This window comes from Diaphorina citri, unplaced genomic scaffold (assembly GCF_000475195.1).
Source record: "Diaphorina citri unplaced genomic scaffold, Diaci psyllid genome assembly version 1.1 scaffold281, whole genome shotgun sequence".
NCBI classification, from domain to species: domain Eukaryota; kingdom Metazoa; phylum Arthropoda; class Insecta; order Hemiptera; family Psyllidae; genus Diaphorina; species Diaphorina citri.
The window spans coordinates 222,509-241,134 of record NW_007377717.1 but is presented as its reverse complement, the minus strand read 5'-3'; the positions used below and the strand labels follow the sequence as shown (position 1 = coordinate 241,134).

General features: G+C 38.7%; 1 protein-coding gene and 1 long non-coding RNA gene across 2 annotated transcripts in view; one reads left to right on the top strand and one right to left on the bottom strand.

The window, feature by feature from the left end:
• Positions 1 to 18,626, top strand: part of LOC113466504 (meiotic recombination protein SPO11-like) — a 26,922-nt gene extending 8,296 nt beyond the window's left edge. The window contains exons 2-7 of the mRNA XM_026821974.1: positions 13,245 to 13,364; positions 15,332 to 15,475; positions 15,747 to 15,940; positions 16,117 to 16,287; positions 16,874 to 17,019; positions 18,504 to 18,626. Of these exons, the coding sequence (XP_026677775.1) occupies positions 13,245 to 13,364; positions 15,332 to 15,475; positions 15,747 to 15,940; positions 16,117 to 16,287; positions 16,874 to 17,019; positions 18,504 to 18,626 (898 nt within the window). The remainder of the gene's footprint in view (positions 1 to 13,244; positions 13,365 to 15,331; positions 15,476 to 15,746; positions 15,941 to 16,116; positions 16,288 to 16,873; positions 17,020 to 18,503) is intronic.
• On the bottom strand, positions 329 to 12,956 carry LOC113466509. The gene is made up of 2 exons (XR_003390888.1): positions 12,349 to 12,956; positions 329 to 693 (listed from the first exon to the last, which is right to left on the bottom strand). It is a non-coding gene; the product is annotated as an uncharacterized LOC113466509 (long non-coding RNA).

Below are 18,626 nucleotides of genomic sequence, written 5' to 3'. Positions count from 1 at the left end.
CGCGACAAAATTCCTATAATATAGGAATACTCATGTCAGAAATCTTTGTCTGTACTCATGACAGAACCTTATCAGAAAATTTGAGGGGAAAGATTGAGGACCAAGTCTTGTTGGTTTTCTACGAGGGATGGAGTGCTTTTCAATGTGTCCCGGGCTCCCGGATCAACATCTCACCAAGAGCCTCAGTTGACCGAAACAATTCAACACACCCAAACAAAAGTTCCCATTGTTCATCAATACATCTTATCGATTCACCTGTTGTATGGGATCCAATGTCCATTGACTTATTCATAACTTAATTTTCAATGTCCTTTAATATTTTAATTAAAATATTGAACACAATAAATAAACTCCATCCAAAAACCTTTGCTTGTAACTTTCAGCTAAAATAAAGGATTGAAATAGATATTAAATTCGATGATTAAATTACGAAATTACAGTTTATGAGTTTATTTTAAAAGGAAAAATCCATTCATATTTCACGTACCTACATGGATCATTAGAAGAATTATCAAATTATTTGATGCATCAATCTCAAACATTCATATGACCAGAAGTATAATTTGAGTTTAAATAAGTGTAAGCTAAAGTACAGAAAGTTCATCAAATTCACCAATTGAATTGAGAAATCTGATTGGTTGATGTTAAATTTTGTATTAAATTTCAACCAATCAGGAATCAGTAAACTTAAACCTCTGGTGGGTGGCTGGTGATCCAGTTCTAGGTCGTTGTGGAAGGTGCATTTTTCGTGGCCTGAAACAGAGAAGAGGGTTTGGATTAAGGCTTCAGTTTGAACTTTAAGGTTGGATTTCACCAACAATTTTTCAACCCTTAGATGGCCTGTCAAGCTAACAGCCTGTTAAGTTACATTTGATTTGTATAGGCTGTTAGGGGAGAGAGAGAAACATTTATTTAATAACAAACAAAGCAGCTACCATACTTTGATTGGTTGCACATCACAGCCGAAACCATCATCCCATTTAAAAAGTAAGTTGGTGAAACCCACAGTAACTCTCTTGCCCCAAACGGGGATTCACTCCGATACCGTCGCTTCGTCAGGTGTGCTAACAGGAAAAAATGCAGATGCTGATTCGCAAAACCCGTGTGTTACGTGTTCTCCAAAGCTTACTTGGAATCATGGAAAGGTAGGTAAGTAAATTGGGGAGAGTTCTCTCGTTTTATGAAAGAGATCCGTCTATTTATCGTTCAGAGAATGATATATTGAAGATTTATTCTTTTACTAACTATTCTGTAAAATCCTACATGATTGAAATAACACACCATATTGGAAACGCGATCAGGATATGGATCGCATGATTCCATAACCAAGAACAAGGAAAATCTATGCAGGAATGCTTGGCAAACCTTTTGTAAAACCTACATCAACACCTGTCAAAAAGAATCTTGAAGTGGTTCCAACCTTTGAAAAGTTGCCCATGGACGAGTTTGTGCCTATCCCTCAATATCAAGGTTAGAATAGAAATGACAAACCTCTGCATTAGTTCATTTAGATTTGTGTTGTAGGATCTGTGCTAATCCTGTTGAGAACATCAATCATAGTTAATGTGAGGTAGTTAGGATACTAACAGAGGCAATTAGCACGGTGCTGGCGAGATTGCACTTTTTCATTGCCATTACAGTATTTATGTTTTCTCTTGAAACTACTTCATACTTCAGAGGTCTTAACAATATTTTCGCTCTTCGCCTATGTGTTCTATGTTGGTTTCAAGGCTGTTGCAATCTGTTGCTTCGATATTGATATCCAGTAGCAAGATCTTTATGTTGGTATCCTAAGTGATCCAAATGGTTTCGGACTGAGGCCGAAGGTGAGGGAAATTTTGATTACCTAACACGAAACACTCCCAACATGTTAATTAGGTACCAGTGGATATCACTCTCGAACACCGGAAAGTACCACGTACCACCTAGCTGACCTAGAAGAAATGTGTTTCATGAAGGCATCGTGGAAAATGTTTATGGAAAGCCAGTGACGTAGGGTAGGGTGCTATATGACGGACTTCCTGTACTGCATAAATGTTTCGTGTGGGAGCCTTAGATGTTGAAAGAGTTGTCCCTCAAAACTCACATGTCTAAAATAATGTAATCGCAAATCAATAAAATTTTATGTTGTTGTAAATGGAAATTCCACTTGAAAAAGAGTTTTTTACGTAAAGGGATCTCATTTAAGCATCTTCAGAGTAGGTGGAATCATTGAAGCTTTCCGGTAGGTGCTTGGATGTCAAAAGTTCTAAGCTCCGTCCATAAGAAGAAACACAGCTGCGGGGTATTATGATAACCCCACACCATAAAACATCCTGCAATTAGCACGGTGCTGGCGAGATTGCACTTTTTCATTGCCATTACAGTATTTATGTTTTCTCTTGAAACTACTTCATACTTCAGAGTAACAATATTTTCGCTCTTCGCCTATGTGTTCTATGTTGGTTTCAAGGCTGTTGCAATCTGTTGCATCGATATTGATATCCAGCAGCAAGATCTTTATGTTGGTATCCTAAGTGATCCAAATGGTTTTGGACTGAGGCCGAAGGTGAGGGAAATTTTGATTACCTAACACGAAACACTCCCCAACATGTTAATTAGGTACCAGTGGATATCACTCTTGAACACCGGTAAGTACTACGTACCACCTAGCTGACACAGAAGAAAGGGAAAATTGGGGAAAAAGAACAGAAGTGGAGGGAGAAAAATGCAGAGGCGAAAAGGCTGGTGACGAGGAGGGTAGTCGGGGCGAAAAAGCAGAGAAAGTGGAGAGGGAGGTAGTCGGGAACGCTTGTTGGGTAATTGAATTATACTTTGAAATTTTTCTCAAAGTTCATGTCTTTTACACGACTCGACTTCTTAATTTGTTCAAATTTCTAGAGGGATCGTTCAAATTTCTAGAGGGATTTCGGCTTTACCGGATGCTTTTGGGTTCGTGAATGGTTAGATTGGTTAGCCATCAGCTATATATTATTATCTGAGAATTCCGAGGTATTTTCTATCGTTTGACAAGCTCAAGAGCTATATTTTTACGTGGTCAAATTTTCAAGACTTAAAGGTCTCTAAGAAGATTCCCTAAGGAAATGTGTTCAGTAGTTCGATGAGTACTCCTTGTACGGTGGGGAAGTAAAATTAATACACGGAGCTTTCAAAAGCGAATGTTCCGTAGTGCCGCTATCAATTTTCTGCAAGTGTGAGTGACATTTAGAGATGTGACTGACATTGACACACTGGAAGGAAATGTGTTCAGTAGTTCGATGAGTACTCCTTGTACGGTGGGGAAGTAAAATTAATACACGGAGCTTTCAAAAGCGAATGTTCCATAGTGCCGCTATCAATTTTCTGCAAGTGTGAGTGACACTTAGAGATGTGACTGACATTGACACACTGTGTTTGATTAATGTACGTCAAGTGATGAAGTGAACAAAGTTATGACCCTACTTGTTGCACAATAGAAGCGTGATGTTACCATGACAACCCAGTCAATAGAAAAAAAAGTTTGGTACAGTACAGGGAACTGTACTTAACAACGTGTAACCTAGGTAAAAAAATATATATATAAATAAATATAGCACCCTGAAAGCGAAGAGAGAAGGAAGACAGGATTTTTAAAGAGGTTTGACAGAGGGAACTGTAACTGCTATGGTCTTATCGTCCCGAAATCGAAGAGAGAAGGAAGCCAGGTGTAAGGGGTTTGACAGAGGGAACTGTAACTGCTATGGTCTTATCGTCCCGAAATCGAAGAGAGAAGGAAGCCAGGTGGAAGAAAGCAGAGGGAACTGTAACTGCTAGTTATCGTCCCGAAATCGAAGAGAGAAGGAAGACAGGATAGGAGAAAGCCTACGATGGGAACTGTAACTGCTATGGTCTTATCGTCCCGAAATCGAAGAGAGAAGGAAGACAGGATAGGAGAAAGCCAGCCTCCGTAACTGTACTTTTTTAAGCGAATGCAAATATCAAGTTTTTTTTTAAAGAGGTTTGACAGAGGGAACTGTGACTGCTAGAGAAATCGAAGAGAGAAGGAAGACAGGATAGGAGAAAGCCAGCCGTTCCGAGAACGAACATTATCCCATCAGGATAAAACCCGCCCCGGGCGGGAATCGAACCCGCGGCCTAGCGCTTACAAGGCAGACGCACTACCAACTAAGCTAACTAGGCTGGCGAAGACAGGATTGGAGAAAGCCAGCCGTTCTGAGAGCGAACCTTATCAGAGGGAACTTTCCGAAATGGAAGAGAAGACAGGATAGGAGGAAGATAGGTACCTAATATCTTTCTCCTGGATTGCGGAAAGTTTGGACTTTAATTTGGACATGGATTGCGCATTGCGGAAAGGTTGGTCTTTAAGAATGGTCTCATAATATTTTGGGTTTACACTATAATTATATAGTTACACACATCTTAACTTCATGTTTTTGTTTCATGATATTTTGGTCATAGCTATATAGAATTACATCCATCTCTGTAGTACACGTGTGTACTCAGTTCCACTAACTCTTTGGAGGTCCCATCAGAAGTGGCCGAGCAGATATTGCCAATTTGAGACAACATTGTCTTTTACTTGCTGGCGTATCTCAGTAACTACAGGTTTACGCAGAATTCTCATTTGCATTTGAGATGTTGGCCCTGAATTTAGTTCTTGTATGTGTATTCCAAGACAAGCAATACAAAAATCCAGTTTTTTCCTTAATTGACAGGTTTAATTATTCGGCACTACCTCGGTCAGTTATTTGTAGATGATTTAAAAGTCACCATGAGTCAATCAGTCAACATTGAAATCACAATTCGCGAATATGAGTATTTGCAGCGAATTCGGCGCAATGACGCGACAAAATTCCTATAATATAGGAATACTCATGTCAGAAATCTTTGTCTGTACTCATGACAGAAACTTATCAGAAAATTTGAGGGGAAAGATTGAGGACCAAGTCTTGTTGGTTTTCTACGAGGGATGGAGTGCTTTTCAACGTGTCCCGGGGCGCCCGGGTCAACATCTCACCAAGAGCCTCAGTTGACCGAAACAATTCAACACAACCAAACAAAAGTTCCCATTGTTCATCAATACATCTTATCGATTCACCTGTTGTATGGGATCCAATGTCCATTGATTTCAACAGTACCGTAAATTGTTACGTAATCTACTCGTAAGGCCGGTCTCATAGTGCACGCGTAAAAGCGTGACTTCGCGTAGCGCGTAGTCGGCTGAAAAACCAAACCTACGAAAAGGTTATAGATTCTGTAGGCGAAACGGTCGATAAAAGATCGGGGAATTTCTTTTTATCCACACAAAGGAAAAGCAAGACGAAACTTGGCACTTTGAAATATCACAAATTCACAATAATAAATAACGTCTCTTGAAAATCTATAAATTCGTCCGTTCAAATAGCCGACAAAATTACCAAGTCAATAAATAAATATGTACCTACTTACAAATAAATAAAACAATAATTTGATAAAAATATTAATTTAGTAAATAAATTCGATCAATTACGGTCAGTGGTAACTTAGGTTATTGTTACACGTTCACAAGTTATGTCCTTTAATAAAAAGTATAAAAGTTTTGTTTCAAACTATTTCGACACCGAACTGTGTCTTGAGACGAGGTCGTATCTTGGTGACGTTCGATGGATGAATGAAAGGATTCTCTTATCTCAAGAGAAGAGAATGGGATTTTTTCTCCTGTTGCGTGATAGAAGGGGGATGAAAATGATTTCCACCCAATTTTTTCTCTTCTGTAGGTGCAGTCTGTACACAGGCGACTGCGTTTAACACAGAATAAAATTACTCTCCGAGATCGTTTCATTGATAGAGCAACTTTGCCTGTTGACGGTGCTAGGGACAGCACTATGTTCTCTCCGGTTTCGTTTTTGTCACTGATGGTGTTACGTAAGTTGTATTGTTTGAGTTTTTGACTTGAAGGTTCTGCATTTGGTTCGTCTGCTTATCTGAGTCTTAACTGTCTTAGTTTTTGGACGTCATTAGTCATTGGTAATTTTTTGAGAACTCATGATGACCGACCTCTAGAGTATAAAAATTCCTTCCTGAAATGGCTTTCTTGTCAGTCCCTTCCAGGTAGTCCTATTGTGTACCTCTTGTTACTACGGACAATAAATTGAGGGGTTGGTTGAACTTCTAGCAAAAGAGGCGAAGGAAACTACAGCTTGCTATAAACCGAGCAGTTGAAAACGTTGCCCCTTAGATGTATGGGAGAAATTTTCAAGTTCGGGCTCGTACAATAAGTTGTAAAGGGGAGGCTGAGCAAACTTCCCACACCAACACAAGAAAAGAAGCTCTAAAACTGGTGCTCCACACACGGATCAAGAGTAAGGGGGTATTATCAGAGCAAGCAAGGGGGTATTAACAGAGATACGAGAATACGAGATATATGTACGCATTCCTAACACACGCTGAACTTACAAACATTTTTCAAGTTCGGGCTCTACGATAAGTTGTAAAGGGGAGGCCGAGCAAACTTCCCACACCAACACAAGAAAAGAAGCTCTAAAACTGGAGCTCCACACACGGATCAAGAGTAAGGGGGTATTATCAGAGCAAGCAAGGGGGTATTAACAGAGATACGAGAATACGACATATATGTACGCATTCCTTACACACGCTGAACTTACAAACAACTTTGCCTGTTGACGGTGCTAGGGACAGCACTATGTTCTCTCCGGTTTCGTTTTTGTCACTGATGGTGTTACGTAAGTTGTATTGTTGCTGTGAGCTGTTTCATTTCGCTTTGAGTTTTTGACTTGAAGGTTCTGCATTTGGTTCGTCTGCTTAACTGAGTCTTAACTGTCTTAATTTTTGGACGGCATTAGTCATTGGTAATTTTTTAAGAACTCATGATGACTGATCTCTAGAGTATAAAAATTCCTTCCTGAAATGGCTTTCTTGTCAGTCCCTTCCAGGTAGCCCTATTGTGTACCTCTTGCTACCAAGGACAATAAATTGAGGGGTTGGTTGAACTTCTAGCAAAAGAGGCGAAGGAAACTACAGCTTGCTATAAACTGAGCAGTTGAAAAAGTTGCCCCTTACATTGTATGGGAGAAATTTTCAAGTTGAGAAGACAGGATAGGAGGAAGATAGGTACCTAATATCTTTCTCCTGGATTGCGGAAAGTTTGGACTTTAATTTGGACATGGATTGCGGAAAGGTTGGTCTTTAAGAATGGTCCAAACTTTGTGATGGTCTCATAATATTTTGGTCATAGATACACTATAGATGGGACCTTGAAAAAATTGTACATAGACCTAGGAGTAACTAGTTTTCTAAGGTCAATTATGTTTGGATCGATTAGAATAGATGTGCTATTGTGTTTGAAACCTCTTTCTGGTGCTTTATTACTTCTTCTGGCGGTTACAAAGGGTTTATCATGCTTCAAAGAAAAAGCACAGGTCCTCACGATGGTTGACTGCGGTTCGGGATGCGCCATGTAATCTTGGCTAGAGACCATTAACCCCCGGGGGCAGGAGAGGTTTTATCGAAGAGAGAGGGGGACTGGGGGAGGAGACGGGCTAGACCAGGCGGGAGGGTGCGGGTGGGCTTGCCACTGGGGGCCTCCTCACTGTCTGTGGAACAAGAGAGGAAAAGGGTATTGATAAATGTTTGAGCTAAAAAAGAAGAAGAAAAGAGTCTAATCACTCATACTAATCATAAAAAAAAAATTCATGGCCCATTTTCAGATTTTTCCCTTTTACATAATCACCAAGACCAAATTTCAAGTTTCTACGACATCGGGAATGCTTCATAATTTCGATGAGTCAATCAGTGAGTCTGTCAGTCGCAAAATGAGTGATTTTCAAGCATCTCTACCCCTTCCGGTAAAGCTAAAACTCCGAAATTTCGCAGACAAAATTAGCAAGTAATAGCTTAACATATGATCCAAATTTTATAACATTAATTGTGTGGAAAATTGACGGAGTTATGATAGGGGTAAAAATGCGTTGAAATGTTTCGTGTAATATACACACTGGCGTGCTGAGGCCGGAACTTGGCCTGGCGCACTGCCGCCTAGATCAACTAATGACTAGTGAATATTCCAACTTACTCTGGGGAGATATAAGTGTGTGTCCCAATAGATGGCCAAATTGTTCAGCTGGACCAGTTTGAACGAATGGTTCGGGTCAGATCGTGTACACCCGGGTGCCCATTGATCATCACATGATTGGGCGGCGAGAGAATCGATAGCCACGCCCATCGCGAAGATCGAACCCGGGACCGTGAGCTCGTCCTCGTACCGAATGTGAACGTCGGCGATGTTTAACTGGGAAACAGAATGAACAAATGAATAAAGTAAATACTTTTTTAGTGCCAGTCAGCTCCCATGGCGCAGTGGTCATAGCACTCGCCTTGCACGCGGGAGTCTCGGGTTCGATTCCCGGGCGGGGACGAAAATTTTAATTATTCAAATTTTATTGTCGATTTTCGTGACTGGGTGTGCGGGGCCAACTCAGCCTCGTGAGGAAAATGAGTAGCTAATGGTCTAAATGTGCCATTAGCGAAAACAGTGCCAGCATTGGAGGAAATTAGTATGGGATAAATAAATAGTTAAGTTTAGAAAATCCTGTGGTGCTGCTATGGGCACTAAAGTTGTAACAGGCTCAAATGAGCTTAACACAAAGAAACATTACCTACATACATACATGCTTTTTTAGTGCCTTATTTTAGATTGATTTACTTATACTAGAAATGATGTCAAATGAAAGGCTGTTGCCTGTTTTTGTTTTTGTTTGTTTGTTTTGTTTTGTTTTTTTTCTCCCCACAATCTCTAGTGTACACACCCGGGGCGAAAAAAAACAATTTTTTTTTTTTTTTTTTTTTTTTTTTTTTTTTTTTTTTTTGTTCTTTTTTTTTCTCAAGAAGTTTGATAGAGGAAATTGTAAATGGAGGTTTTATCGAAGAGAGGAGGATAGAATAGGAGAAAGTCAGCTGTTCCAAGAACGAACCTTATCTGTCTAGGGTAAAGTTCGCCGCGGGCAGAAATTGCACTCGCCACCTAGCTGTTCTTTTGTGTTTATTTTTATTTTTTACAAGTATTTTTTCTAACTTCATTTTTTTACCTGTAGATTTTCGACTATATTGGTCATGAAACTGGTTCCATAGCTAAGCCATGAAGTATAACTGGATGAATAATAACAGGCTGACTCTGTCTCTGCTCTCCATCTTGCTTCCAGAGCATCGAGTAACATTATCTTGTACTCTTGAGCTGCTCTCTCCTCCAACTCTTCATCCCACTGTGAAATTAATCAAAATTAATTAATACATATTTAGAAATTAATAAAACATATTGTGTGAGATTAACAAACTTAAAAAGTAAAAATACAAATTAAGAAATTAATAAAACATACTTATCATGTGAAATTTTATAACACATAAGTCTAATTATAATTAATTATTATAAAATCACATCAATTAAAAATAAGTTCACCTTCAAAATCCTCAGAATGTGACTAATGGTTCAGAGAACAGTAAAAATCAAAGTGAACAAATAGACAATTGAAGTGCAAGAACCTCAAGTTAAAATAATTAAATAGATCTCACTTCATGTGTGACAAGCACTCATGCTTGACACAATTAAAATTTCACCTCATTTTCTTTGGTAGTAAATGGCAAATGAGATCAGACCATTCAAAAAACCAAAGGGACAAATGGCTTGAAAAAAAAAAGACACTAGAAACTTCATCATAGAAAGTTCTCATGATTTGCAATTCTAGGTATAGGTAGATGTTGAGATCCAATGAAGATCTGAGCCCATAGCTATAACTTTTGCCAGTACCTGAGCCATACTAACTGGTCCTGTGACCACATAGAGTTGTTCAATACAAATGACCCATGGAGCACTACGGAACTGACTGACGGGAACTTGAAGTTTGACTTTGCCGATGAAGCCTGATTTGATTTCAATGGGTATACCAAGTTGCCGCAATGCATCTTTCTTGAGTGGTAAGTTTTCCAATTCCACAGCACCTGTAAACATCATAGTTGTGTATGAGTACAAGTAATTATTGCTACTCTTGGATACAAAAGATTATGGGAGATCAGGAGTTAAGTTGATGTATTTTGTGTGGTATTGGAATAGGTAATGTTCCCTATTTTAACTCACTCAATTTTTTACAAAAGGGAAAAATGAGGATTTCATACAAGGACTCTATTTTTAAATTTTGAAGGGATAGTTATTTTTATTATTTTTCATCAGAATTAATCCAAAATATAGGCACTTGAATAACCCTAAAATAATTTACCTTGAAGCAGAGCAACACTCAGTTGATCTGTGTTTAGATTTTCCACGTACTTCCCAGGATACAAAAGATTATGGGAGATCAGGAGTTAAGTTGATGTATTTTGTGTGGTATTGGAATAGGTAATGTTCCCTATTTTAACTCACTTAATTTTTTACAAAAGGGAAAAATGAGGATTTCATACAAGGACTCTATTTTTAAATTTTGGAGGGATAGTTATTTTTATTATTTTTCATCAGAATTAATCCAAAATATAGGCACTTGAATAACCCTAAAATAATTTACCTTGAAGCAGAGCAACACTCAGTTGATCTGTGTTTAGATTTTCCACGTACTTCCCAAGGTAATTGTTCAGCACCCAAGCTATCAGTCTTTCTAACATGTTGGACTAAAGTGTTCTTTCTCCTGGTGTTTATCCTCTGGCATAGGATCTGCCTGGTGACTCCTCAAACACCACTCAGGCCTTTCAGTGATCTAAAACAAGTTCTGAAAAGTGTAGAAAATAAAATGAAATTTAGACTAGCAATTATTATATATGACTGATATTTTACAATATGATATCATCGTAGTAGCTAAGTACCATTCAATGAACACCTATAATCTCTAGTGGTTGCTCAAGATTCAAGAGCACAAGTTTAGATTTCAAATGTAAACAAAATGTTGACATTTTAACGTCTCCTGTCTCCTATTGTCAGACCTATTGGAAGTGTTTCTTTCACAACGACTGTTACACAATAAGACACAAAATACTTCCCAAGGTAATTGTTCAGCACCCAAGCTATCAGTCTTTCTAACATGTTGGACTAAAGTGTTCTTTCTCCTGGTGTTTATCCTTTGGCATAGGATCTGCCTGGTGACTCCTCAAACACCACTCAGGCCTTTCAGTGATCTAAAACAAGTATCTGAAAAGTGTAGAAAATAAAATTAAATTTAGACTAGCAATTATTATAGATGTCTGATATTTTACAATAAGATATCATCTTAGTAGGTAAGTACCATTCAATGAACACCTATAATCTCTAGTGGTTGCTAAAGATTCAAGAGCACAAGTTTAGATTATTATTATTATTATTATTATTTTTTTAAGAGGTTTGACAGAGGGAACTGTAACTGCTATGGTCCCATTGTCCCGAAATCAAAGAGAGGAGGAAGACAGGATAGGAGAAAGCCAGCCGTTCGGAGAATGAATATTATCCCATCAGAATAAAATCCACCCTGCACGGGAATCAAACCCACAGCCCAGCGCTTATAAGGCAGACACACTACCAACTAAGCTAACTAGGCTGGCAAGTTTAGATTTCAAATGTAAACAAAATGTTGACATTTTAAATGTCTCCTGTCTCCTATTGTCAGACCTATTGAAAGTGTTTCTTTCACAATGACTGTTACACAATAAAACACAATTTTCCGTTGAGTGATAAGCTGTGCACTACATCACCTTTGTTGGACTCAGGAAAGAAAAACTGTGTAGGTGTTGAAACTTATCAAATGTCACTTTATTGAGTCATTAGCAAGAATAGGTACTTGATTGTTACAAGGTATGACCTTAGCTTACACTGTACTGATGGGTGTTAGGATGATCTCATCACTTACCGATTAGTACCCTACATGGGTGTGATGCAATAAAGTCCACCTATACTTCTGGAGGGTAAAAGCTTGAACTTTAAAGCACAGTTACATTTGAGATTAAAAGGTAGATAACTTTAGAGGTACAATTTATTGAACTTTTCCATTTTATTTCCCGAAATTTTACAAAATCAGTCAAATTTTTGGAAAACACCATTTGTGTTTGTTTACTTATCTCAAACATTCATATGACCAGAAGTATAATTTGAGTTTAAATAAGTGTAAGCTAAAGTACAGAAAGTTCATCAAATTCACCAATTGAATTGAGAAATCTGATTGGTTGATGTTAAATTTTGTATTAAATTTCAACCAATCAGGAATCAGTAAACTTAAACCAAGTTTGAACCCAGATTGTGATCCTGGTCATCAAGCAACTTTTGAAGAGACAATTTTTAAAGAAGTTCATATCATTTTTTATCAAACTGTTGGCATAATAGGGACTTTTTAGTCTTAGCCAACAGTATAAAAAAGAAACTTAAACCAAGTTTGAACCCAGATTGTGATCCTGGTCATCAAGCAACTTTTGAAGAGACAATTTTTAAAGAAGTTCATATCATTTCTTTATCAAACTGTTGGCATAATAGGGACTTTTTAGTCTTAGCCAACAGTATAAAAAAAGGTATATTAAATAAATTTGTTTAGTTGTCACCTTATCTTTGTGCTATAAGGTTTGACCGAGTAGACACACGTCCATCAGGTCAGTTAGGTTGTCTAATTTCAAGTGATGTTCACTTGTCAGGGGGGGATCTAACTAGTCTGACTGGAATAAGATCTGAACTAAGCAAGTTGAATGGGGAGACGGACTGGAATAACTATTGGAATGGCGGACACAAAGATAAAGAAGGGCCCAACTTGGCCGAAATGTGAGTGTCACGGTTGATTCTCTTGTCAGTCTTGTCTCACAATGTGGGAAAAAGCGTCACACAAGGTGAGAAAAAAAAGCATTCGCAATTTCGCATTGGTTATTTGAACAGGGCAACTTCCCACAGTGGGAATGGGCAAAGAAAAAGAACAACAGGGTCAACTTCCCAAAGAAAACGTGGGAAATAAACGTAATAAGTGCTTGTTCATACTGCTGGAATAGGACTAAACCCTTAAAAAAAAAAAAAAAAAAACTGTCTGATTTCAGGAGTGATGCTTCCTCAAAACATAGGCGATATTCGAGAGATTGGATTTGGAGGTAAATACATCCTCATAGTAGAGAAAGATGCTGCATTTCAGAAACTGCTTGATGAGAATATCTTCCAACGTCAGCCTGATTGTGTTCTTATTACCGTAAGTACCTACCTAATAGCCGAAAAATATGAAAACTCAGTCTCGTTGTAATGTACCTACCTACCTAGACTGGTTGGCGCTTCGAGGATTTGAGCTTCCCAGGACAATCAAACTGATTGAAGACGTTATACTTCAGCTAGTAACAGATGTTGCTCACAATGTACCTCCTCAGCTTACCATACGGAACACATCACGCTGGGAGAACATTACATTTGATGACAGGTAAAGTTAGGTACCTAGGTACTACCTTTTCACCATGGCACACTTGATACACTTATATATTGAAGATGTTATACTTCAGCTAGTAACAGATGTTGCTCACAATGTACCTCCTCAGCTTACCATACGAAACACATCACGCTGGGAGAACATTACATTTGATGACAGGTAAAGTTTGGTACCTATTATGTGTACTACCTATACCTACTACATACCTACAATGGCACATTTGATACACTTATGATACCCGTTAGCTGGTCCGTTGTAGCTTGGAATAACTTGGATTTGTGAGAGTTTTTTCCCCTAAGTTAGTATCCACTGATGTGGGATCCCCCAGAAGCCACTATTTATACAAAAGTTTATTTATTAACACAGTGAACGGGCGTACCCTTTGCTATCTACCTATCTGTTTTACATATCGAGTTACCTAGCTAACCTACCTATATAGCTTAGTCTATAAATTCTCCTACCAAAAAAAAAAAGTTGAGTGTTTTACTACCTACCATTTTGCTTTTGTAGCAATGGAGCAACAGCTAGGTACATTCGTAGCATGTCCAATTGTCCATCCCGTGGTACATAGGTATGTCCCTCATCAGATGGACGATAAGAGACACAAATTGAGGAGCTGGGTGCAAAAAGGGAAATACCTATGGATTTTTTGCCCTTTTTGCGTAAAACGGTTTTTTTGAATAGAACGTTATGCGCTCTATCTTCCAGCGTTTGAACTGCAGTGATAACTTTTTTTTTCGGTGAGTTACAGCGTTTTTTGTAAATACATACTTTTCAAGGATTTTGATGAAAAATTGAAAACTTTAAAGTTAAATATCTCAGTTTGATGATTTTCATTTATTGCCCTCTTTGCACCCAGCTCCTCAATTGAGTTAGGTACATATGTACCTACCTATTATTAGGTATGTATAGTACCTATAACCCCGGAGGCCCGGGGGAAAGAGTTAAGGTAAATTTACCTACTAAAATGCTAAAGTCTCATTACTTTTAAACAGATCCACTTTATAAACCTACATAGATAGATCTTCTTCCTCGCCATAACTCACAAACTCACATAGATAGTGTGGGAAGCAGATGGAGGTGGTGGATCCCAAGAGCTAAACGTTTAGTTTGGTGGACAGTCACAATCAACCGTTTAGTAAAAAAAACTTTTGTTTTGTCATTTGGTGGATTGGTTGATCAACCGGTGCACCGGCTGTGAGTCTTATTTTCAAAAAAAAAAAAAACTTTGGATGGACTGTAAGTTTCCCTCCATTTACCTGAAAAGAGTCTATGTACAATAGCTAGGTAAGTACATGGATATTGGATTTCACCAATGACTTAAAGAAAAGTAGTATTTAATAATTCAAAAAGGTGTTTAATAGGTATAATCCAAAAAAGTGTTTCTAGTGATCCAAAGGGAGGAGTTTTTAAAAAGTCCTGTTTGGACCATTGAAAAATCCTTTTTGATCATTAAAAATACTCCCATTAGTGAAATCTCTGATTAAGTCAATGGTGAAATCCACCAGTAACTCATTAAATTAAATAAACAACACAATAATTTTCAAGGGTTAAGGTACTCTATTTATTCATAAACAGATGTTGCTCACAATGTACCTCCTCAGCTTACCATACGAAACACATCACGCTGGGAGAACATTACATTTGATGACAGGTAAAGTTAGGTACCTACTACCTTTTCACCATGGCACACTTTTGATACACTTATTTATTGAAGATGTTATACCTACTTCAGCTAGTGACGGATGTTGCTAACAATGTAAGTGCCTCCTCAGCTTACCATAAGGAACAAATCACGCTGGGAGAACATTACATTTGATGACAGGTAAAGTTTGGTACCTACCTATTATGTGTACTACCTACCATGGCACATTTGATACACTTATGATACCCGTTAGCTGGTCCGTTGTAGGTTGGAATAACTTGGATTTGTGAGAGTTCTCATTACTTCCTTCCTCTAGGAATAACTTGAAGAAGCGTGGTGAAGCTTTCGAAACAACCGTCAACTTTTCCGCCCACAAAAGTCGAAACAAGATGATGATAATTATTCACGTCCTGTCTAAAATACACCGACTGCTTACGACCAAAAGCACGTGCACTAAAAGGTATGTTGTAGGTACCTAATTTTTCGTAAGAGAATTGGATTATTTGAACTTAATTTTACAAATTTAATGTCCTATTGTGGTCATCACAATAGGTACTTTAATACATCTCATTTTCCAATACACGACACGATTTTTTTTTTTTTTTTACTTTCTATTACTACAGTATAGCGGAGCTATACTAGTAATGAAAGTATTGTTTTTATTTATTATTATTATTATTATTTTAAGCGCTTTAATCTCGTCCCACCTCAATAAACAACCCATTTTCCAGGGAGCTCTACTACCAGAACGTGGCTCTATTCAAGACCCAATCCGTTGTGGACGGGGCCATCAACTTCATCAGCAATCTTCTGGACATGCCGCCCTGGGAACTCGGAGTGACTTCGTCCAGCAAAGGCCTGGCAGCGGGTCCAATGTCCTTACACATGTCCAATAGAGAAATTATCAAATACGATGTGGGAGGAGGTGAGTGGTCACGCACATTGGAGGCGCACGTACTTATAAGGTATATCACGTCACGTGAGCTCACGTGACGTGATAGTAGTGTTTGTCTTTCTACCTTATAGTAGCGCGGAGCCTAACAACACCGTCTGAAAATTCAAACCAATGAAAATGTTACAGATTCTCCGTTCTGAAGTCAGAAATTGCCAACCTAGTTACCGTTGTGGACGGGGCCATCAACTTCATCAGCAATCTTCTGGACATGCCGCCCTGGGAACTCGGAGTGACTTCGTCCAGCAAAGGCCTAGCAGCGGGTCCAATGTCCTTACACATGTCCAATAGAGAGATTATCAAATACGATGTGGGAGGAGGTGAGTTAAAAGCTTGGTACACACCCTATGAGTTCTTTTCTTCTAAAGACGATCAAGTTGCCTGTACTTGGCCACGGAAAATTGACTCGAGATCGGTTGAAATTTCAACAAATTCGCTCTTAGTGCATACCTATCTAGAACATATTAAGGAGCGCGGTAGCGCTCCGCCCCGCCAAGTCAAGAAAGTTTGACCGTTGGGAATATTCCTACCAAAATTCAGCTTTCTACATATTTCTAGGTGTTAGGGTTCTGGAGAGCGTTTAGTGTGTAGAATGTAAATGAATGGGTCTCGCTTATTAGCTTTCCTATACACAGTTAAAGAATTGATAGGGAGAACTGTAACAACGAAGGTCTTATTGTTTCGAAATCGAAAAAGTAGGTAAGACAGGATAGGAGAAAGCCAGCCGTTTTGAGAACGAACCTTCTCTGTGTAAAGTTTGCCTCGGACAGGCATTGAATCCGTTTCTTAGCGGGTAACCTTCCAAGCTAACTATAGGCTGTTTTTCCCTACCAAAATCCTTTATTTTTTTCCTACTCTATATGGGTCCAACGCATTTATATTTGAATGTCTGATGTCTGATTTCAGGAGTGATGCTTCCTCAAAACATAGGCGATATCCGGGAGATTGGATTCGGAGGTAAATATGTCCTTATAGTAGAGAAAGATGCTGCATTTCAGAAACTTCTTGATGAGAATATATTCCAACGTCAGCCTGACTGTGTTCTTATTACCGTAAGTACCTACCTAATAATAATACAGCCATATCGATCTCTTACGAGATGCGGCCTTCTCAAGTAATTATGTAGATTACGTTTCCAGAATTCGCGGTCTTGAGCGGATTTTTGCCAGTTTTTGGCCGAAATGTGAGTGTCACGGTTGATTCTCTTGTCAGTCTTGTCTCACAATGTGGGAAAAAGCGTCACACAAGGTGAGAAAAAAAGCATTGGCAATTTCGCATTGGTTATTTGAACAGGGTAACTTCCCACAGTGGGAATGGGGAAAGAAAAAGAACAACAGGGTCAACTTCCCAAAGAAAAAGTGGGAAATAAACGTAATAAGTGCTTGTTCATACTGCTAGAATAGGACTAGTCCCTTTACTCCAGCAGTAGTGTGGACAAATTTACCCCAGCACTATTCTCTTGAGGTCAAATGCTCAAACAAATGTTGAGGACTAATTCCATACATCGGTTGGGATTGAACCCACGCCCTACTGATTACCAGGCGAGCGAGCTACACCATCAAGGCAGGAATAAGCAAAAGATCAACATTGACGCTAGGATATTTCAACCAAGATGGGCAGACGTTGAGAGAAAAATGGGCAGTGATGAAATAAATTTCACATGAATAAACATAATAAGACTATGTCTACAAGTAAAATATAGGAACTTTGGGTACAATTCAGGTAGTTGAAGAGTTGCAGAAAGATGGATGGAACTAATTCCATACATCGGTTGGGATTGAACCCACGCCCTACTGATTACCAGGCGAGCGAGCTACACCATCAAGGCAGGAATAAGCAAAGGATCAACATTGACGCTAAGATATTTCAACCAAGATGGGCAGACGTTGAGAGAAAAATAGGCAGTGATGAAATAAATTTCACATGAATGAACATAATAGGACTATGTCTATGTCTACAAGTAAAATATAGGAACTTTGGGTACAATTCAGGTAGTTGAAGAGTTGCAGAAAGATGGATGCTACTCCATTCGTTTACTGCTTTAGACCATCTGTCGTCAAATCTTCTCGCAATGTGGCCTGCCCATTTCCACTTGATTGTTTTGACTCTTAAAAGATATAATAGAAAGAAAGAGTAGGTACCTACCTAATAGCCGAAAAATATGAAAACTCAGTCTCGTGTTAATGTACCTACCTAGACTGGTTGGCGCTTCGAACTCTTGACGTTCGTGCGCCTTTTGGCAAACACTGGAATTCCAGTTTCTCCATAAAACTACGTTTTGGTCGGACTATAATAACGTCCTGAACAAAATTTAGCTTTAGTTCTGCAATGTTGTTTGGCAAACACTGGAATTCCAGTTTCTCCATAAAACTACGTTTTGGTCGGACTATAATAACGTCCTGAACAAAATTTAGCTTTAGTTTAGCGTTCTGCAATGTTAATCGCTGGAAAAATATGGTCGTCAAAATGCCAAATACAGTCATTTTATCGGACCAGTATTGCCGGGTGGAAAACCATTCTGAAATTCCATGTCTAGATAACATGGTCATTGATAGCAAAAGAAAAGAGATATAGACATCTCAGAATGGGTTTCCCTCCAAGCAACACAGAAGTGGAAACGGGCAAGACTTTGTGGAAACAAAGTCCCAAAAGTAGTTGA